Genomic DNA, 18,985 nt, shown 5'->3' on the forward strand with positions numbered 1-18,985 from the left:
ATCTAGTGGAAGGTGACCCTGCAGCCAGGCGACTCTGTCCCGGTCGCAACTCGTGGAACGCTGTTTGGAGCCAACTCGCCATGGCGCGCCGCCATTGGTGGCTCGCCCCGCATAGGGGCGGGTTCTGGAGCGTATGATTGGGCAGAAGGCGGGCTCGTCGGGCTGGTCGTCTTGGTTACAGGCGGCGGCGTGGCGGCGGCTCCAAGATGGCGGAGGAGGCGGCAGGGGGCAGCGGAGCGCGGCGCGGGGCGGCGGAGCGGGATGAGGAGGGAGCGGCAGCGGAGCGGGGCCCGGGAGCTGCCTACCACATGTTCGTGCTGATGGAGGACCTGCTGGACAAGCTGAAGCTGCTGAACTACGAGGAGGAGGCGCTGCGGCGCCACAACATGCGACCGCTCTCCAGGTGCCCCTCGCCCGCTCCACCGGGCGGCCGAGGGGGGTCCCGGGGAGGGCAGAGGCGGCGGCTGGGAGCTGGGGGCCGCGTCGTAAGAAGCTTCACGCGTCAGCGGGTACAGCGGGAGCCGTCAATCAGACACGTAGCGAGGCCATCAGAGCGAAATCCCAGAGGTTAGGGCAGGAAGGGTGGCACTCCGATGGCCAGCTTCTGGGGCCAAGTCAAATCCAGTCAGTTTCATTGAGGCGTAGGTTTGTGGAATGGGTTGGGTTGGAAGGGACCTTAAAGATCATCAATATGTAAGGAGTGGGTGTCAGGAGGATGGGTCAGTCTTGTTACAGTGGTGCCCAGTGACAGGACTGGGGATAATGGACACAAACACAAAATTTCATGTAACCATGAGGAGGAACTTCTTTAATTTAAAGGTGGTGGAGCACTGGAGCAGGCTGCCCAGAGAGGTGGTGGAGTCTCCGTCTCTGGAGACATTCCAAACCCACTTGGACATGTTCCTGTGTGACCTGGAGTCGACGACCTCCAGAGCTCCCTTCCCCTTCAGTACTGTGTGAAATGGATAAGCTGCATGTAGAAAGCATAGTCTGCTGTGGTTATGTGTGAAACCAGACATCTGAATGTAGCTCATAGGGGTCACTTACTGAGAAAGGCAGTTAAAGACTTGTATACGTTTACCTCCCATACACATGAACACAGACATACATAGACTGGAGTCCTGTATCACAACATTTATGTCCCAGTAGGTATCAGAGTATCTAATAAGAGCAAAGTCCTGCTTTGATTTAAGCCCATGCCTGACAGTTTTTAATGATACTGTAGCCATGTCCAAGCCAGCAGGCCCACCAGGAAGGCAAGTGCCAGCAGAAGAACCGTGTCTTTTCCTCCAAACGTTCATGTGATTTACTGATACTTTGATCTCACTACTTAGAAGATTTAGCCTCCTTTCTGGTTCCAAGTTTCCTAGGAGTGACACGAGAAGAGATTCATTGCTGTTGGAAACCGCTGCTGTAGTAACACTGTTACATGTTCATCTGCAGCAGGATTAACTCAGCTGTTAAGATGTGCTGTGAGTGAAGGTGCTTAAACCAGGTCACTAAGCGCTGTTCAGCAAATGTCAATGATGAGCTTTGCTGTCACTTGTGCTGGCCTTCAGGACCTCAAAACACTGACCTTTTCCCCCTCTTTTTTTAAACAGGCACTACTTTGCACTGCCCACTAACCCTGGTGAGCAGTTCTTTATGTTTTGCACTCTGGCTGCCTGGCTGATCACCAAAGCAGGACATCCCTTTGAGCAGCCCCAGGAGTACGATGACCCCAACGCTGTGATCTCAAACGTGCTCTCGGAAGTGCGCTTCTTCGTAAGTCCTGGCCCTGCTGCTTCCCCAACTCTGTTTCAAGCTGGTGCATCACTCTCAGAAATGAGTCATGCCATCCTTCCTCTCCTTTCTGATTACCTTCCCAAGGGCTGGGCACACTTCTTCTGTCTACGAGTTTGTGCTATGTTAATTAGTGTTTGGTCTATGCCTGCTTGCTAAGTTTTTGGCACTACAAAAATAGTGTTATTATATTTTAGATTATTCCAACTATTCCTCTTCCTATTATTCCTCTTCCTATTCTTCCACAATCTATAGAATGGATTCAGTCATGCTTCAGGATAGGGACTTTTCACAAGGGCTTGTAGTGAGAGGTAATGACTTTAAGCTGGAAGAGGGTTAATTTAAATTCATAGAATCCATAAGGTTAGAAAAGACCTCAGAGATCATCAAGTCCAACCTGTCACCCAAGACCTCATGACGTACTAAACCATGGCTTGAAGTGCCACGTCCAATTGGATATTGGGAAGAAATTCTTCACAGCAAGGGTAGTGAGACTCTGGACCAGGTTGCCCAGGGAGGTTGTGGAAGCTGTGTTCCACTCCCTGGAAATGGTCAAGGCCAGTTTGGATGGAGCCTTTAGTAACTTGGTCTAGTGTAAGATGTCATTGCCCATGGCAGGGAGTTTGGAACTAGATGATCTTTGAGGTTCCTTCTGACCCATCAATCTACAAGAAAGGAGGATCCGGGAAACTATAGATCTGTTAGTCTGACTTGGATACCAGGGAAGGTCATGGAGCAGGTCATCAAGCACTATTAGACAACATACACAGAACAAGCAGGGGGTCAGGCCCAGTCAGCATGGGTTTATGAAGGGCAGGTCCTGCCTGACCAACCTGATCTCCTTCTATGACAGGATGACAGACTATTGGATGAGGGAAAGTGTGGGTATTGTCTACCTAGACTTTCAAAGAGCCTTTGACACTGTGCCCCACAGAATTCTCGTGGACAAACTGGCTGCTCATGGCTTGGATGAGCACAGGCTCTGCTGGATAAAGCACTGGCTGGGTGAGCAGCCCCAAGAGTGGTGGTCAGTGGAGTTAAATCCAGCTGGTGGCTGGCCACAGCTAGTGTTCCTCAGGGCTCAGTGTTGGGACCACTTCTGTTTAATATCTTTATTGATGACCTTGATGAAGACACAGAGTGTGTTCCCAGATGACACCAAGTTAGGTGGGAGTGTTGATCTGCACAAGGGCAGGGAGGCTCTGCAGAGGGACTTGGATAGATCGGGTCGATGGCCAACATTAATGGGATGAGCTTCAACAAGGCCAAATGCCAGGTCCTGCTTTGTGAGACTGTGTTAAACCAGCACAATTATAGAGAGCTGGGTAGAGTTACAGAGAATATAATAACATCTTATACACAATGGGCACTTGGATTTAGTGTAAAAAAATCTTCCTGAGAGGGTACTTGGATTGATGGGTAGCCATTAGTAATCAGTATGTCTCTTTGTTTTAGGGAAGGCCTGTGGATTTTCCTCCCTCAAAATTAAAGGCAGGCTGTGGAGAGCAAGTGTGCTATGTTCTTGATTGTTTAGCTGAGGAAGCCCTGAAATACACTGGCTTTAGCTGGAAAAAGTATCGTACACTTTTAACCATCCTGCCTGGTGCATGTTTTCCACAAAAATGTAAAATGTAGCTGTAAAGACAAAGCATAGTGGTAACTACAAATGTTCTGCTTGATGCTCCATGAGAGGAAAAATTCAGCTGGGCTGGAAGCAGTTATTACCAGCAAGGATTCACAGAATGGTTTGGGTTGGAAAGGGACCTTAAAGATCATCTAGTTCCAACCTCCCTGCCATGGGCAGAGGCACCTTCTGTTAGACCAGGTTGCTCAAGGTATGAATGGATGACTTTGGGCCATCAATAGACCTAGCTCATTAATAGCTTTTGCCTGATGACCTTTTTTGGGTCATTTTCTTATGCATAACTGCTTGTTAATCTCACAGTTGAGACATTCCATGTTCTTTTAGATCCTAACATGTTGCCAAGGGGGCTTGTGGCTGCCCCCTCCATGGAAGTGTTAAGGCCAGGTTGGATGGGGCTTTGAACAACCTGATCTAGTGGGAGGTGTCCCTGCCCATGGGACTAGATGATCTTTAAGGTTCCTTCCAACCCAAACCATTTTATAAATCCATGACTAGCTAATTTATTTGGAGGTGTGCACAGTGTGTGACCATGTTACAGGTAGGCTACAGCAACTCTTGAGTATTTAAATCCAGAGGAAAACTTAGGAGAAGTTGGATGAAAGATAATTCCAAGTAGATTTCTTTAGTAGTGTTATTGATTTCATTCCTTCCCTCTGATGGGTTTTGAAATGAGTACAGCAAAGTAATTTGTGCTTTGGAAATATTTCATTGTTGCTCCTGTTTAGGACAGAGATTCCACTGCAGGCTGAAAATCAGTCTGTGGTGACTTGCACGTGGATTTTAAGGGATTAGACCAAAAGAGAGAAAAGAAATCAAAATGTACTCCCCAGATGTAGTATGACTGTACTGTACTGCCTGCCACAACAACTTAGCCTTGCTTTTCAGACAGTCCAACATAAATAAAGACTTTTAAGGCTGTTAATTTTGTTTAAGTACTTGAGACACTAATCACTGTCTAGTCGTGTTCCACATTATCCATGCTTCTCCTGGAATGCTGTGTTTGCAATGCACAGAGCTGTTTCCAATGTGCTGTGTTTAGAAAGCTCTGCTCTTCATTGAACTGATTTCAGGCCAGCATACCCAACAGAAGAGCTGGAAGAAGAAGAAATAACAGAAGATGATGCAGAATTAACACTTAGTAAACTGGAAGAAGATGTTGTGGTAGGTTTACCTGACTGGTTTTGGTTGTGCTAATATTGTTCAGCTGTGAGCAAATTTTCACTTGCTGCTCATTTGGTTTGGTTTTGAGAAGCCTTTTCTGTTAGCTGTTCAGTCACTCTTTTGCTTCTCTGCATAGCTTTTTGTTTCCTTTCAGATCAGTTTGACTCTTCAGGCCAAAGGATATCTTCTTATCTGCATTTATAATACCAATTCATTTGTATACAGCCTGAGATCTCTTCCTTTAATAGTCACAGATCCCCATCATGGTGGGGGTTGGAAGGGACCCCTGGAGATCATCCAGTCCAGCCTTCCTGTTAGGGCAGGGTCACCCAAAACAGGCTGCCCAGGTTCACAATGTCCTGGTGGGTTTGGAATCTCTCCAGAGAAGGACACTCCACAACTTCTCTGGGCAGCCTGCTCTAGGGCTCCAGCACCCTCACAGCAAAGAATTTTCTCCTCATCCTCAGATGGAACTTCCTGGGGTCTGGTTTCTGCCTGTTACCCTTTGTGCCGTCACTAGGTACCACTCGGAAGAGTCTGGGCCCATCCTCTTGCCCCCCACCCTTTTGCTGCTGAATGTTGAGAAGGTCTTCTCTTGGGCTGTTCTTCTCCAGGCTTTCCTCCTCACAGAGATGCTCCAGGCCCCTCAGCCTCTTTGTAGCCTTTGCTGGACTCTCTGCAGTAGTACCTTGTCCTTGAAGTGGGGAGCCCAGAACTGGACCCAGTAACTCCAGATGTGGTCTCAGTAGGGTAGAACAGAGAGGGAAGAGAACTTCCTTGACCTGCTTTCCACACTCTTAGTGCACTCCTGGAGACCATTTTCCTTCTAGGCCATGAGGGCACATTGCTGGCTCAGGGGGAGCTTGTAGTTAATGTAAAGTGCAGTGGAATCTAACTGTACTTTTTATAGCTACTAATGGTTCTGCAGGAATTAATTATATGTTGTTGTAATTTTTTTCCCTAGTCCATTGTTTCTGCCAATACATCAATATGTCCTGGGTGTATTAGCTCTATCTGGAATTGAATTTAGCAGTATTTCCAGTAGTTAAATGCTAATGGTGAGGTTCATTGATTATTCTTCTGGGTTTGATTCTGGAATGAAATTTGAGGCTGACAGAGGCAAGCCTAGTTCTGTAAATGTTGGGGAATTGAGTAGCCAGCAGCAGCCAGTAAGGCTGGGTGTGCACAGCAGGGTTCCTCAGTTCTGATAGCTAATTGTGGTGGTGTTCTGGTAGTGTTGTGGTATGCTTTTCTAATATAATAATCTTTAGCACAAGGTAGTCCCAAGCCTCTCACCATTTGTGTCTTGGAAATATTCAGGGAACTGGGGGCCAAACATGCCAGAAGAAAATAAAGTGGTCTCTGTTATTAGAAACCAGGGAGGGCAAAGGAGTAAGCTCCCAGGTTTTCACTGTGTCTTGTAGGGCTCTACAGTGAGACCTGTGATGTTGCAGCTTTCATGATTTGTCTGGAAAGGAGGTGGGTGATGAAATTTGACTTTGGTGGAAAAGGTGGGTAACAGAAGAGGTACAAGAAAGCTCAGGAGGGATTTTTACAAGGCCTAGTAGTGATAGAAGAAAGGGCAATGGGTTTGAGCTGGAAGAGGGTAGCTGTAGACTGGGTATTAGGAAGAAATTCTTGACAGTGAGGGTGGTGAGACATTGGAACAGGTTGACCAGGGAGGTTGTAGGTGCCTCCTCCCTGAAGGTGTTCAAGGCCAGGTTAGATGGGGCCTTCAGGAAGCTGGTGGAAGATGTCCCTGCCTGTGGCAGGGGGTTTGGAACTAGATGATCTTGAAGGTTCCTTCCATTCAAAGCATTCTATGAATCCACTATTGCAAACTCTTCATATCTTCTTTTGTTCTGAGACACAGAATTTAATGCTTCTTGCCCTGTGCTCCTGCAAAATGAAATTCTGCTGGAAGATTGTGCACTACTTACTGATGTCTTACTTTGCAACTTTCCTTCAGGAAGAAGAGTCAGACAATGAAGAAAATTTTCTTGACCTGGATGTTCTGAAGGCACAAACATACAGATCAGTGAGTTGCTACTGAGGGGTCTTCTCTTGAGAGATGTTTGCACCTGTAACAGCAATTTATTTCTGTGGGATTCAAACCTGAAAATCCTTTTATAGTCTAAGCTTGAAAAACAAAAAAGCCAACAATCCAATTAAATTGAATCAGCTTATTTTAAAAGAGAAATGTGCAGGCAGATTCTAAGCTGATACAACTGTGGGGGTGCTGGAATCATTGGCAAGAAGTATTTGCAGAGGCTTTTAGGGAAACATGGTGTTAATTTCTTGACTATTTTAATCCTCCCCTGCTATTTCTGGAATATGTTATCATTTAGGGTAGACTTAGACTAGATATTAGGAAGAAATTCTTGACAGTAAGGGTGGTGAGGTACTGGAACAGGTTGCCTGGGGAGGTCATGGATGTCCCCTCCTGGAGGTGTTCAAGGCCAGATGGGTTGAGGCTTTGAGCGACCTGCTCTAGTGGGAGGTGTCCCTGCCTGTGGCAGGGGGTTTGGAACTAAATGATCTTTAAGGTCCCTTCCAACCAAAATGAATCTATGAAATTCTCACTACATACATTTCATTCTTTTCAAATTTAAATGGGTTGAGAAGATAGATTTATTTGAATTCCCAGTATCTTTAACTTCAAAGCAAACCACTGAAGACATCTGTTACATCTGTAGTCTTGATCATTCTGGGTACAATTTTTCTGAGTATGAGCCAGCCATTGTAACATGATTTCTAACAGTTCTCACTCTGCAATAGTGATTTTATTTTGTACATAATCTTTGTGCTTTTTGGACAGGACATGAGTGACACAGCAAAGCAAGAAGAGATTTTACAGTCCACGACAGATGCAGCAGAGTGGAATCTGGAAGTGGAACGCGTGCTTCCACAGCTGAAAGTTACAGTCAGGACTGACAACAAGGTGTGTAAGATTTGCATTGCACATGTGGTGAATGAAGTGTGATTTCAGTCACTGGTGTTTTCTTTCCATTTACAAGGTTTTGATCTTTTGTTATGTCAAGAATTGTCAATCATGGGCACTCCTGTGCTATTTGTATGAACCCTAGGACTTTCAGTAGGGCTTTTTTCCCCTCCTGATATTATCATAGAATCATAGAATGGTTTGGGTTGGGAGGGAGAATTGAATTGAATTGAATTGAATTAACTTTTGGCAAAGTCCTGGGTCAGATAATTGTACTGATAGAAACATTTACACCCCACATGCCCTTATCCAATATTGTTTACTTCTTGTTGCTGCTTCTGTTACTGTCTTTCAGTCAGCTTTGTGCCTCTCTGTTTTGCTTCCCATCCTTTTTGACAAGACCCTTGATCAGATAGTCTTACTGAAGCAATTTTTCAACTTCCAAGTATCCTTAGAGTACCTATTTTACAAGCAAATCTCCTAAGGTTTGGTTTTAAGTGCTAAAGATTCATTAATGTCACTTTTTTTACCACCTAGACCAATACCAACTTGGTACAATGCCAAAAGCTTTAAAAATGTTTAAAATATTTTTTGGGCTGGTCAGAAACCTGATCCTGAAGCAGCAGTATTTCTGCAGTGCTGCTGCTCTGCTTCATTTTGAACTTAAGAGTCTGTCTGCAGCTGTGTTTTGCATCTGGGGCACGTAAAAAGTTTGCATTGATATGGAAACATTTGTGCTAAAGCTTAGGAGCTGAAGTCGATTTCTGAATAAAAGTTACCAGCTTGTCAAGTTAGACCAGCACTTTTTCTCATCCCACATAGAATCACAGGATCATTAAGGTTGGAAAAGATCATCAAGTCCAGCCTTTACCCAACATCTTCATGACCATTCGACCATGTCCCAAACTGCCACATCTACTTGGTTTTTCAACACTAGATTCCATGTATGTTTTCCATCCTAATTAAAAATCACTTCAAGCATTTCTCCTCTTTCATTTCTTTCTTTCTGTTCTCCTGATAACAGTAAGGGCTAGATCTGATAGTAGAAAGGGAAGATCTGACAGTCTGGAACTGGTAGGTGTTGGGCATTTGAAGCACTCTTTCTGTCCAGTGAGCTGTAGGTAGTGCAGCTATAATCAATAGTTTCAGTATTTGTGCCCACAGGTTTTTTTCTAGCAGAAACAGTTCCATGGAGACAGACTCTAAATGTCTAAAGTCTCTAACAGTTCCATCAAACAGACTCTAAAAAGCACAGCTACTGTGGGATATCAGTGAGGATGTCAGGGCTTGTTTATGGATCTGAGTGTCACATGTGACATTTAGGAGGTTTATAAATTGAGTCACATTAAGCAAGTGCCTCTGGATATGAGCATGGCAGTGGCAGAATGATACACAGCAGCAGCAGAACAGAGAACAGCCCCTGCCTTGCTACTGGCCTTGGTTTAATGACAAGAGGAAAGATCAAAGTTGTACTTACCTCTGGTTTACTTACTTTTAGGACTGGAGGATTCACGTAGATCAGATGCATCAGCACAAGGATGGAATTGAATCATCTTTGAATGAAACTAGGGTATGTCTTGTATGAGCAGAGTACTTGACTGACCTATCAGCATTTTCATTTACTTTTTGATATTAAGAACTATTTTTTTCCCTTCATTTTATTTGTACAACTAAAAAGGGAAACATATGACAGTGATGGTTAGGGACAGAGGGACTGGGCAAAATATCTTGTGATAAAGAGCTGGGTAAAATATCCTGAGATAAAGAGTTGTACAGGTGGGGACTAACAGAGTTCTTTAACTGTAAGTTAATTATGTGCATTATCATAAGTACATCCTGACTACAGAGGGCAAAACAGAATAATACAATATACAAGCTCCCCCTCCCCCCCAAAAAAAATACAACACCATCTGAAAATTAATGCTGATATAACCCCCAAAATCTTGTCAGATGCTGTTGTTAGAATAAATTACTAACATTGACATTTGTAATTAATTGAGGGGAGGAGAATGGTTCATAGACTTACAGAATGGTTTGGATTAGAAGGGACCTTAAAGATTGTCTAGTTCCAACCCCCATGCCATGGGCAGGGACACCTTCCATTAGACCAGGTTGCTGAAGGCCTCACTGTAATGGAAGCAATAAAGGTGGAAATAAGTGTTTTGGAGGTGGGCAAACACATTAGTTTTGGGGGGTTTTGTTGGTTAAATGTAGCCTTTCTGTACTATTTGTCTCACTTATAGGTTTCCATCCCCTTTCTTAATTCCAGTACCATTTTAATGCTCTTTGCATACTATCCACTTACTACCAAACTACAGAATATGATTTTCTAGGGTTACCTTGACAAACTCCATAATGAAATCAGCAAAACACTGGAGAAGATCAACAGCAGGGAGAAGTACATCAACAATCAGCTGGAGCACTTGGTCCAAGAGTACCGTTCAGCACAAGCCTTGCTGAGTGAGGTAATGAACTTCTGATGTTGCCTTCTCTACTGTGAACTGGCTGTGAAGTGAAGATGAAGGCAAAGCAGACTTGGAGGAGTTCTTAGAATCATACATGAGTTTGGGTTGGAAGGGACCTTCAAGATCATCTAGTTCCAACCCCACGTTACATGGCCAGGGCCACCTTCCACTAAGACCAGGTTGCTCAAGGCCTTGCCTAACCTGGCCTTGAAAACCTCCAGAGAGCATCCACAACCTCCTTGGGTAACTTGTTCTACTGTCTCACCACTCTCACTGTGAAAAATTTCTTCCTAATACCCAGTCTAAATCTACCCTCGGTGGATTCTGCTGTTGGATATAAAGCAGAGGAAATGTTGATTGGCTGTCAAATTATGTAGTTCTCAAGCTAAGCTAGCAACTTTTATTCAACTATTCCACAGGGGAAAGTAAAGGGGTTTTTTTTGCCTGATTATTATGTAAATCCATTGCCAATCTTCAACAGCTAGTAAATTGCTCGTTCTGCTCTCCCTGTGAATTTCACACATCTGTGGTGAGTTGAAAACTACAGTCTTAGTCCAGCATTCATCTCTTATATTGATCACTCCTACTAATGTGCACAAAGCACTGTGATTACTTCTCTGCTTCTCTTAGGTTTTATGCCAGCAGAGTGCCATTTGAGAAGCTTTTTGATCACAGAATTGTTTTAGTTGCAAAGGCTTCTAAGATCATCAAGTCCAACCATCAACCTAACAGCACCATGGCCATTAAACCATGTCCCAAAGTGCCATGGCCACATGTTTCTTGAATACATTCAGGAATGGTGACTCAGGCACCTCCCTGGGCAGCCTGTTCTAATGCCTGACCACTCCTGCAGGAACAAAATTTTTCCTGATATCCAACCTAAACCTCCCCTGGCATAATTTCAGGCCATTTCCTCTTGTTCTATCATCTCATGGTGGGGAGAAGAGACCGACTTCCACCTCACTCCAGCTTCCTTTCAGGGAGTTGTAGAGAGCCATAAGGTCTCTTCTCAGCCTCCTCTTCTCCAAACTAAACAACCCCAGTTCCTTCAGCTGCTTCTCCCCACACCTATTCTCCAGACCACTCTCCAGCTTTGTTCCCCTTCTCTGGACACCTCAATGTCCGTGTTGGAATCTCCACTCCAACTCCAACACTGAACCCAGTGTTGGAGGTGTGGCCTCACCAGTGCCCAGCAGAGGGACACAATCACTTTTCTCCTGCTGGCCACACTATTGCTGTTCCAGGCCAGGATGCTGTTGGCCTTCCTGGCCACCTGAGCTCACTGCTGGCTCATGTTCAGCCAGCTGTCAACCAGCACCCCTATGTCTTTTTCTGCCAGCCGCACTGCCCCGAGCAAGGCACATTCACAGGGTTGTTATGACCCAAGTTCAGGATCTGCTAGTTAGGCGACCTATATAAAACTACCATTTGGCTAGCACTCAGATCTGTGACCATGACATTAAAACAAGGCTAACAGGTTTGATCCCTGTGCTTTCTATTTATTTAATGCTAAACTTTAGGAAAACTTCAAAACAGCAATTTGTTGACGAAGGGAAAATTGCAGGTTTGAGGATTCAATTCTGTGCATTCTGGCAAGGTCTGCTTGTGTTTATTTCCTCATGTAAATCATTAGAAAACATGCCTTTTATTGTGTACATGTTAATTTTTTGGACTGTTTTAAATTTTTGTGTAATAAATCATTACAGGGGATTTTGTGGGAGAGGTTGTGCAAGTGGGATGTACAAGAGCAAGTTCTGGTGCTCTCCCTGAGCTATATGAACATATTTCGCAAGCTTTGTCATGACAACAAAAAACTCTGTTTCTTTCCAGGCCAAAGATAAGTACCAGGAGGGAAGTGGAGGAGTAACTGAAAGGATCAAAGTGCTTTCTGAGGTAAACAAAGCTTCACATATTTTCTTTTTCTCGTGTTAAAACAATCTCCAAAAAGCTGGCATTGAGGTTTTGCAGTTTTAGGAACCCAGTTCTTTCTGCTTTGTTTTCATGTTAAAGATTAATCTGCTTAGTGGAGCAGTCTAGTCCAGTCCCTGAACTTAAAAATCAATCACAGCCTAGGTTGGGTTTGGTTTTGTTTGCTGTGTTTGGTTGGTTTTGGGTTGGTTTTTTTTTAACTGGTGAATCTGAGCAAGTTATTGTGAGTTCTTCCATTCCCCAGTTTATTAAAGAGAATAGATGTTCTGTATTTAATAACCTGTGTCCTGGAATTGCTGAGGATTAATCAAGTCATGTTCATAAATTCTTGGCACAAGAAAAGCTTAGTTCTTAATTAAAGTTAACAATTTGGGGTGGGTGGTGGGGTGGTGGAAGGCAATATCTGACTAACTGGTAATTTTTCCAGGCAAGGCAAATTATCTTAATACCTAAAACTGTTTTTCTGTGTTGTGTTTTTTTTTCCCCCTTTAAATCAGAGAGATACAAAGAAAAATCCCCTGACTCCTAACTGCCTCAACTTCTTGACTGTTTCCTGGCTTTTTTAACCTCCTGACTCCTACTGCCTCAACATGTTGAATGATTCATGGCATCTGATTTGGAAGTGCTGCTTGATTTGCATACCTTGGGCCAATTCAGAAATTAGTTGTTTGTAATGGCTTTGTTGTTTGGGTTTGGAAAAAAACCCACTTTATTTATTAGATCATAAAGTATCTGAAATAGTCACATCAAAGAGATCACATGCTGGAAAAATCATATAAAAAATATATAATCATATAAAAACTGGAAACTAAACTAAGTTTGAGATGTTTTAGAATAGAGTAGGTCAGCTGGAAGGGATCTCCAATGATCATCTAGTCCAGCAATTTAAGGAGAGCTTTCTAGCTGAGTGTATGGATTCTGCAGGATAAGAGCTGCTTTTTATTTCACTGTCAAAGGAAGGAAATTTGAAAAGGAGAATACTTTATGATGACTTCAGATTCATCATGTGCCTGCTGTAGGTATGCAAGAACAATGCAGGGATGCTGCTTTTATATTACTGAAAAGGCTTGTTGAAGCCTTAATGAAGAGCTTTTTTTGTATTGTAGACAAAAATACTGAATTGTTACCTGGACTGTACCTTCGAATCATGAATTTGCATTTTCTTCGTTGTCAGCAAAGGCAAACTGCTCAGCAGAGATTCAGTGCTGAAGTGCACTTTTATTCTTTAATCCCTGCATTTCTGGTCTCACCTGCTGAAGTCCTGACACTTCCAGGAGGGCAGCTGGCATGTGGAGGGGTATTTTTCAAGGGCTTGTAGTGATAGGATGAGAGGGAATGGAATGAAGCTGGGAGAGGGCAGATGTAGACTGGGTATTAGGAAGAAATTCTTTAGAGTGGCAAGACACTGGAATAGGTTGCCCAGGGAAGCCATGGATGCCTCCTCCTTGGAGGTGTTCAAGACCAGGCTGGATGAGGCCTTGAGCAATGTGGTCTAGTGGAAGCTGTCTCTGCCAATGGCAGGGTAGTTGGAACTTGATGATCTTCAAGGTGCCTTCCAACCCAAACCAATCTATGATGTGGGGAGTCTTGGTCTAAGGGGACACTTGCTCCCATCTTCCATCCAGCACCATGCTGCAATGCTTACGCTGTTGTTCTTACTCGTTTGGGATGCACATAGCCTCAGTAACACAAGTGGCCAACTTGTTTTCTTTTTGCTGTCATCTTTACATGAATTTCTTGAAATGAATTTTTTTTTTCCTTAATGTTTGCAAAGTTCCTCCCTATGCACAATCCAGGCAGATGGCTTCAGATTTTTAACTCATGCAGATGGTCAGCAGAGATTGGTTCAGTTTGGTTTACTTTGCTGAATAACTGCATTCCTTTAATAGAGGTGTTTGTTTGTTGTTATCTTGACGTTCATCTGGTTTAATTAAGGGAAAAAAAAACATCTCTTTTTCAGATTACAGAAGTATTAGAGAGAGTAAAGCAAGAAACTGAAGAGAAAGGAAGCAGCATGACTGATGGTGGTGAGTACGATTTTTGCCTCAAACCCAACATCCATTTTCTGAGCGGCAAGCAGATGATTTGCCCTTTCTTAAGGGGAAAAAACAAAACAAGACCCCAGTGAGTGACTGGTTTAAAACAACAATATTAACATCTTAAAAGATACCTAAGAAAATCTGGAGCTTAAACCTCTTTGAAAAGGATATCTGCAGAAGGTAGAGATTCAAGATTTCCTCCTTTGGTAGATTATTAGTAAAAAATCTTTTAAAGAAAGGAGAAAAAAAGGGGGGGAAGGTTGCTTCAAGCCCTTAGAAGGAGGCTGATTTTTTTAATTATTTGCAATATTATTTATGCTTATTGGCAGTAGCTGTTAGATTCCCCCACTAAGGCTGGCTGGAGTCTGTAAGAAAATTGATTTTGCTGGTTTGATGTCTGGATTTTGTTAATATTTCACTGGAATGGCAATTTAAATTTGTCTCAGAAACTGAGATCTGTTTGGTTTTTTTTCTCCTGGTAACTGAATTCTTTTGCAAACCTAGAAGGAGTATGGATGCAGAAATAAATTGCTGCATGTTCCAGCAGGGCTAAATATGCAAGCTGCATCCATATTTAGCTGTATCCATCTTTAGCTGTACCCATTCCAAGCTAATTTACTTAAGGAGTTGTAAGTGTTATTGTTTAAGGAACTTTTGTGCATGCTTGCTTTGGCTGTGAAGAAGCTGCTTTCTTCCCTTGCAATCTCTTTTCTCTATTGTGGCATGGCTAAGGGTCAGGATAAAATCCAAAGGCCAGAATTAAAAAGAGCAGCATCTCGAGGGTGATATTGGTTGGAAGTAAGGGATTAGACGTAAAGTATGGAGCACAAAACAGCTCTTCACAGATAAAATGGCATCCTGCTGAAGGTGTCTTCTGTTCTCTACCAAACCCCAGGTGAGGTATTGCCATGAGGCTTTAAGATGAAAAAAAACAGATCATTGACAAACCTGTCTTAATGTTGGTGCACCTGTTTCTATCTGTGAAGTGTCTTGCATATTAAAAAGGATGTATCAGTACAATCAAGGCTTCAGAGCAGAACATCCTTCTGTGCATTGAACTCCTCAACTCTAAGGAGTGGATTTGTGGTGGGTTTAGGCTGTGCCTTTAAAATTCAGTTACAGATTTGGAGCAGAAAAGTAGAAAAATATAAATCACTCACTCTTGGCTGTGAAAAGGGAAACAAAAGATTATTCTAAATAACTTCACTGGGTAAATATCTGGAATAAGCAGAGCTGTACCATAACAATTCTTCCCTTTTCTCTTCTCTTCTGATCTCTGGCTGGTTTGCTTGGGAGAGATAACCTGCTTTTGGCTGGCCTTGGCTAAGTCTGACTTCTCTGCTCCTTTCTCTTGTCCCTTTTGTACAGAGGGGTAAGGGGAGGCAGGGAGGGAGAAGCTAGTTTTTCATGTTGTTTGCTGATTGTAAATATCTGTACAATGTTATAAATCCTGTTGATTTTGTACCTATTCCTTGCATTCCATTATAGAGTGTAGATTTTGCTTTTGTAAATACAGCTTCATTTGCTTCTAACTGAGTTGGTCTGGCAGAGTTAATTGTTGGGAGGAAACTTCAACCCACAGGATTATAAAAATAATGCTTTTGTGTGGAGCGGATGACACAATTGCACTGTTTGTTTCTTTTCTTTGCACAGCTCCTCTGGTGAAGATCAAACAGGCCTTAACAAAGCTGAAGCAAGAAACAGTTCAGATGGACATCCAGATTGGTGTAATGGAACACACATTACTCCAGTCAAAGCTGAAGGAGAAATCCAATATGACTAGAGATATGCATGCAGCAACCATTCCAGAAGACATAGTAGGTGTCTATTAAAACTGTTTGGAGCTCACTTGGTTTGCCCCAAATGCCTTTTTCTACCATTTCCTTTTTTCTTAGTGTATAGGTTTGCTTTTGGTTGGTTTTGGCTTTGGTTTTTGGTTAGTGTTTTGGGGGGATGAGGGTTGGGGGGGCCTGTTGTAAGGTTTGGTTTGGTTTGGTTTTTAACAAGATGTTTGTCATGCACTTCTAAGGGAGTAACAGGAATCCTTGGGACTCAATGGGGAGCCATGGCTAGTTTTGTGATGTAAAGATTTACTGCAGAGCCTTTCCAAATACATGAATAAATTCTTTTTAATAGTCCTCTGATGAATAATTCTTACTCAAATCTCCACTTCATTGGAGAATGTCATGCAGTGTGAAAGTCCAGAGAGTGATCCTGACAGCCCTGTAACTTGAGGTTCAAAAGTCCTGAAAGGAAATTACTTGCAAAGGGCATGAAAGGAATTTAAAATGCCTATTACTGCCTTTTATATACATTTAGCATAGAAATGTGTATACATTTAGTATAAAGTCTTGAATTGATGACCCTGAAATAATACAGCATTGCTCTTTCTAAAACACTTGGTCAAAACTGGTGTCAGCTGCAAGCCAGTTGTGACTTTGAATTGAAGTTTAAGAATTAAACAACAAATCAATGTTGCCATACTCCTGGCACGTTTCTAGGGCAGCCAGTTTGAGTGGACAGCCACGCTATTCCTCACTCACTTCTTGGTGTTGATGGTCCTCTGGACAGACTGGTATGGATGGGGTTTTGGTCATTGTTTTTATTTTTACATTGCCTCTTGCAGAAAGTACAAAAATTGAAGGGTGCAGGAGGCCTGGAGCAGGCTGCCCAGAGAGGCTGTGGAGTCTCCTTAGCTTTCCAAACCTGCCTGGATGTGTTTCTGTGCAGCCTGCCCTAAGTGATTCTGCTTTGGCAGGGGAGGTTGGAGTTGATGATCTCTGGAGGTCCCTTCCAAACTCTACCATTCTGTGACTGATAGACTTCTAATGGTTTTTTTTTCCCCCCCATGTGCCTTCCCTGTTTCATAGTCACTTTGTATTAGCATTGTGTCAAGTACTGCATTCTTAGAATCACTGAATTATTTCAGCTGGAAAAGACTTCGAAGAACATCAAGTCCAACCATTGACCTAACACCACCATAGCCACTAAAATGTGTCCCAAAGTGCCACATCCACACATTTCTTGAACACCTCCAGGAATGGGGACTCCCTGGGCAGCTTATTCCTAGGCCTCACCACTCTTGCAGGAAAGAATTTTTCCCTGATCTCCAACCTAAACCTCCCCTGGCCTGATTTCAGGCCATTTCCTCTTGGTTTATCACCTGATGTTGGGATAGATAGTCTGTAGTAGAGCTCTGTGGGCATCATTTGGATTATTCTTGTTTTCTGTTCTTGTGTCAGAACACCTAATTTTAATCTCTGCTAAGGAAAAAAATGTTGACAAATCTAGTTGTGTAATATAGAATGAGGAGGAAAATGTAGGAGGAAGGGGTTGGAAATGTAATGGCAACAGAGAGCTGCCTTTGTCTTGGTGAATGTGTAGGCAGGGGATGATTCTAGATGTTACTGGTAATGAAGGAGTGGGGGACAAAGAAATAATGCTATTTCATTTCTTTTTGAACACCCCAGTCTGGTGTTCCCTGGTTCAAGAAGGACAGGGACTTCCTGGAGGGGGTGCAGCAACGGGCTACAAAGATAATGAGGGGACAGAAACATCTCCCTTGTGAAGAAAGGCTGAGAGATTTGGGGCTTTTTGGTCTGGAACAGAACATCCTTTGCCTTACCATTGTTGATAAGCCACAATGTTGGTACAATTAGAAATTCTTTACAGTGAGGGTGATGGGACACTGCAATGGGTTGCCCAGAGAGGCCATGCATGCCTCCTTCCTGGAGGTGTTCAAGGCCAGCTTGGATGAGGCCTTGAGCAGCCTGGTCTTAGTGGAATGTGTTCCTGCCCCTGGCAGTAGGTCCCTTCCAACCCAAACCATTCTCTGACGACTTTCCAAGGTGTGCATTATTTTGCAGGATCAGTGGATCAGGTCTGTGAAAGTCAAGACACAGTTTTTATCATGAGCCAGTTTCTGAACTTTGTGCTTCAGTCTTTCATTTACCAAAAAGCCAAAGCCCTAAACCCATAAATCTGTGTGGAAAGCTAGATGCAAATGCCAACTGTTGCCATTTACCTGTGCAAGCAACTGCTGAAAATCTCTATGAATCATACTCAAAATGGGTTTCCAGCTTCTTTTGCTGCCTACCTCAACCCTCCCACATTCAGCTGAAATTAGCAAAGTGATTATTCATGTTCCTTTTGTTAGGTAGTGTTGCTGCTGCCTATTTACTGTAACAGTGGGTTTACTTCAACTGCAGCTAAAGCAATCCCCTCCTGCATTGCCTGTCTAGTTCTCAGTGAGGCTTTTGGATTGCTGGATAAATGATGTTTGTGTAAATAACTCCCCAAAACCCTCCTCCTTCATGCTTCATAACAAACACCATTAATCAAAACCATTCCCTTATCTCCCAAGCCTCTCACTCTATTAGAAGTTAATCTGTTGAGACAAGCATGGCCAAACCCCCTCTAATGTGGCGGGAGACATCTCCAGAAGAAAAGCTAGCCTGCTTTATGGCAAAGTAATTCTGTAATAGTCTGCTAATTAGGTGTCATTAATCCCCATTATTTTTCACAGTACTGGCTGAAACTGCATTAATCTAAACACAGGACACTGCTGTTGTCTCAAGAGTGACATGTGGCCCTTAATTGGCACATGGCAAAGAATGGCTTTTGCCCACTCAGACAGAAAAACCACTTGACCCTGCTTTGAAAGCCACCTTACTACTCCAGCAAGTGACCACAGTACCTTCCTTAAAAGCCTGAGGAGAGAGAGCAATTATCTCTGTCAGAAGCAGCGTTATTATTCCACTGCTGGATCAATGAGGGAGTAGAAGCCACACTGGAATGCAATCATTTAACCCCACTGTTTCACCCATGGTTCATTGTCTAATGGAACGGCAGAGCCCAACATTGAGGGAAACAAGGTGCGCCTAAGCCAGCGGCACGCATGGGAAGCTCTGCTGTGCTGGAAGACTTTCCCTCTTCTGGAGGAGAGTCAGGGTCACAGAATTGTTCCAGTTGGAAAAGACCTCCAAGACAATCAAGTCCAACCTTCACCCCAAGAACACCATGG

The 18,985-nt window shown here is 43.4% G+C and overlaps 1 protein-coding gene across 1 annotated transcript; it reads left to right on the plus strand.

The window, feature by feature from the left end:
- Positions 1-200: 200 nt before the first annotated feature.
- IFT57 (intraflagellar transport 57) lies at positions 201-15,908 on the plus strand. The gene is made up of 11 exons (XM_054163208.1): positions 201-403; positions 1,602-1,764; positions 3,238-3,356; positions 4,498-4,588; positions 6,558-6,626; positions 7,407-7,529; positions 9,028-9,099; positions 9,863-9,994; positions 11,825-11,887; positions 13,884-13,950; positions 15,616-15,908. The coding sequence occupies exons 1-11, from the start codon at positions 207-209 to the stop codon at positions 15,792-15,794; spliced, it is 1,275 nt and encodes a 424-aa protein (XP_054019183.1). The 5' UTR covers positions 201-206; the 3' UTR covers positions 15,795-15,908.
- Positions 15,909-18,985: the final 3,077 nt, after the last annotated feature.

Source organism: Dryobates pubescens, chromosome 8, assembly GCF_014839835.1.
Source record: "Dryobates pubescens isolate bDryPub1 chromosome 8, bDryPub1.pri, whole genome shotgun sequence".
NCBI lineage: Eukaryota > Metazoa > Chordata > Aves > Piciformes > Picidae > Dryobates > Dryobates pubescens.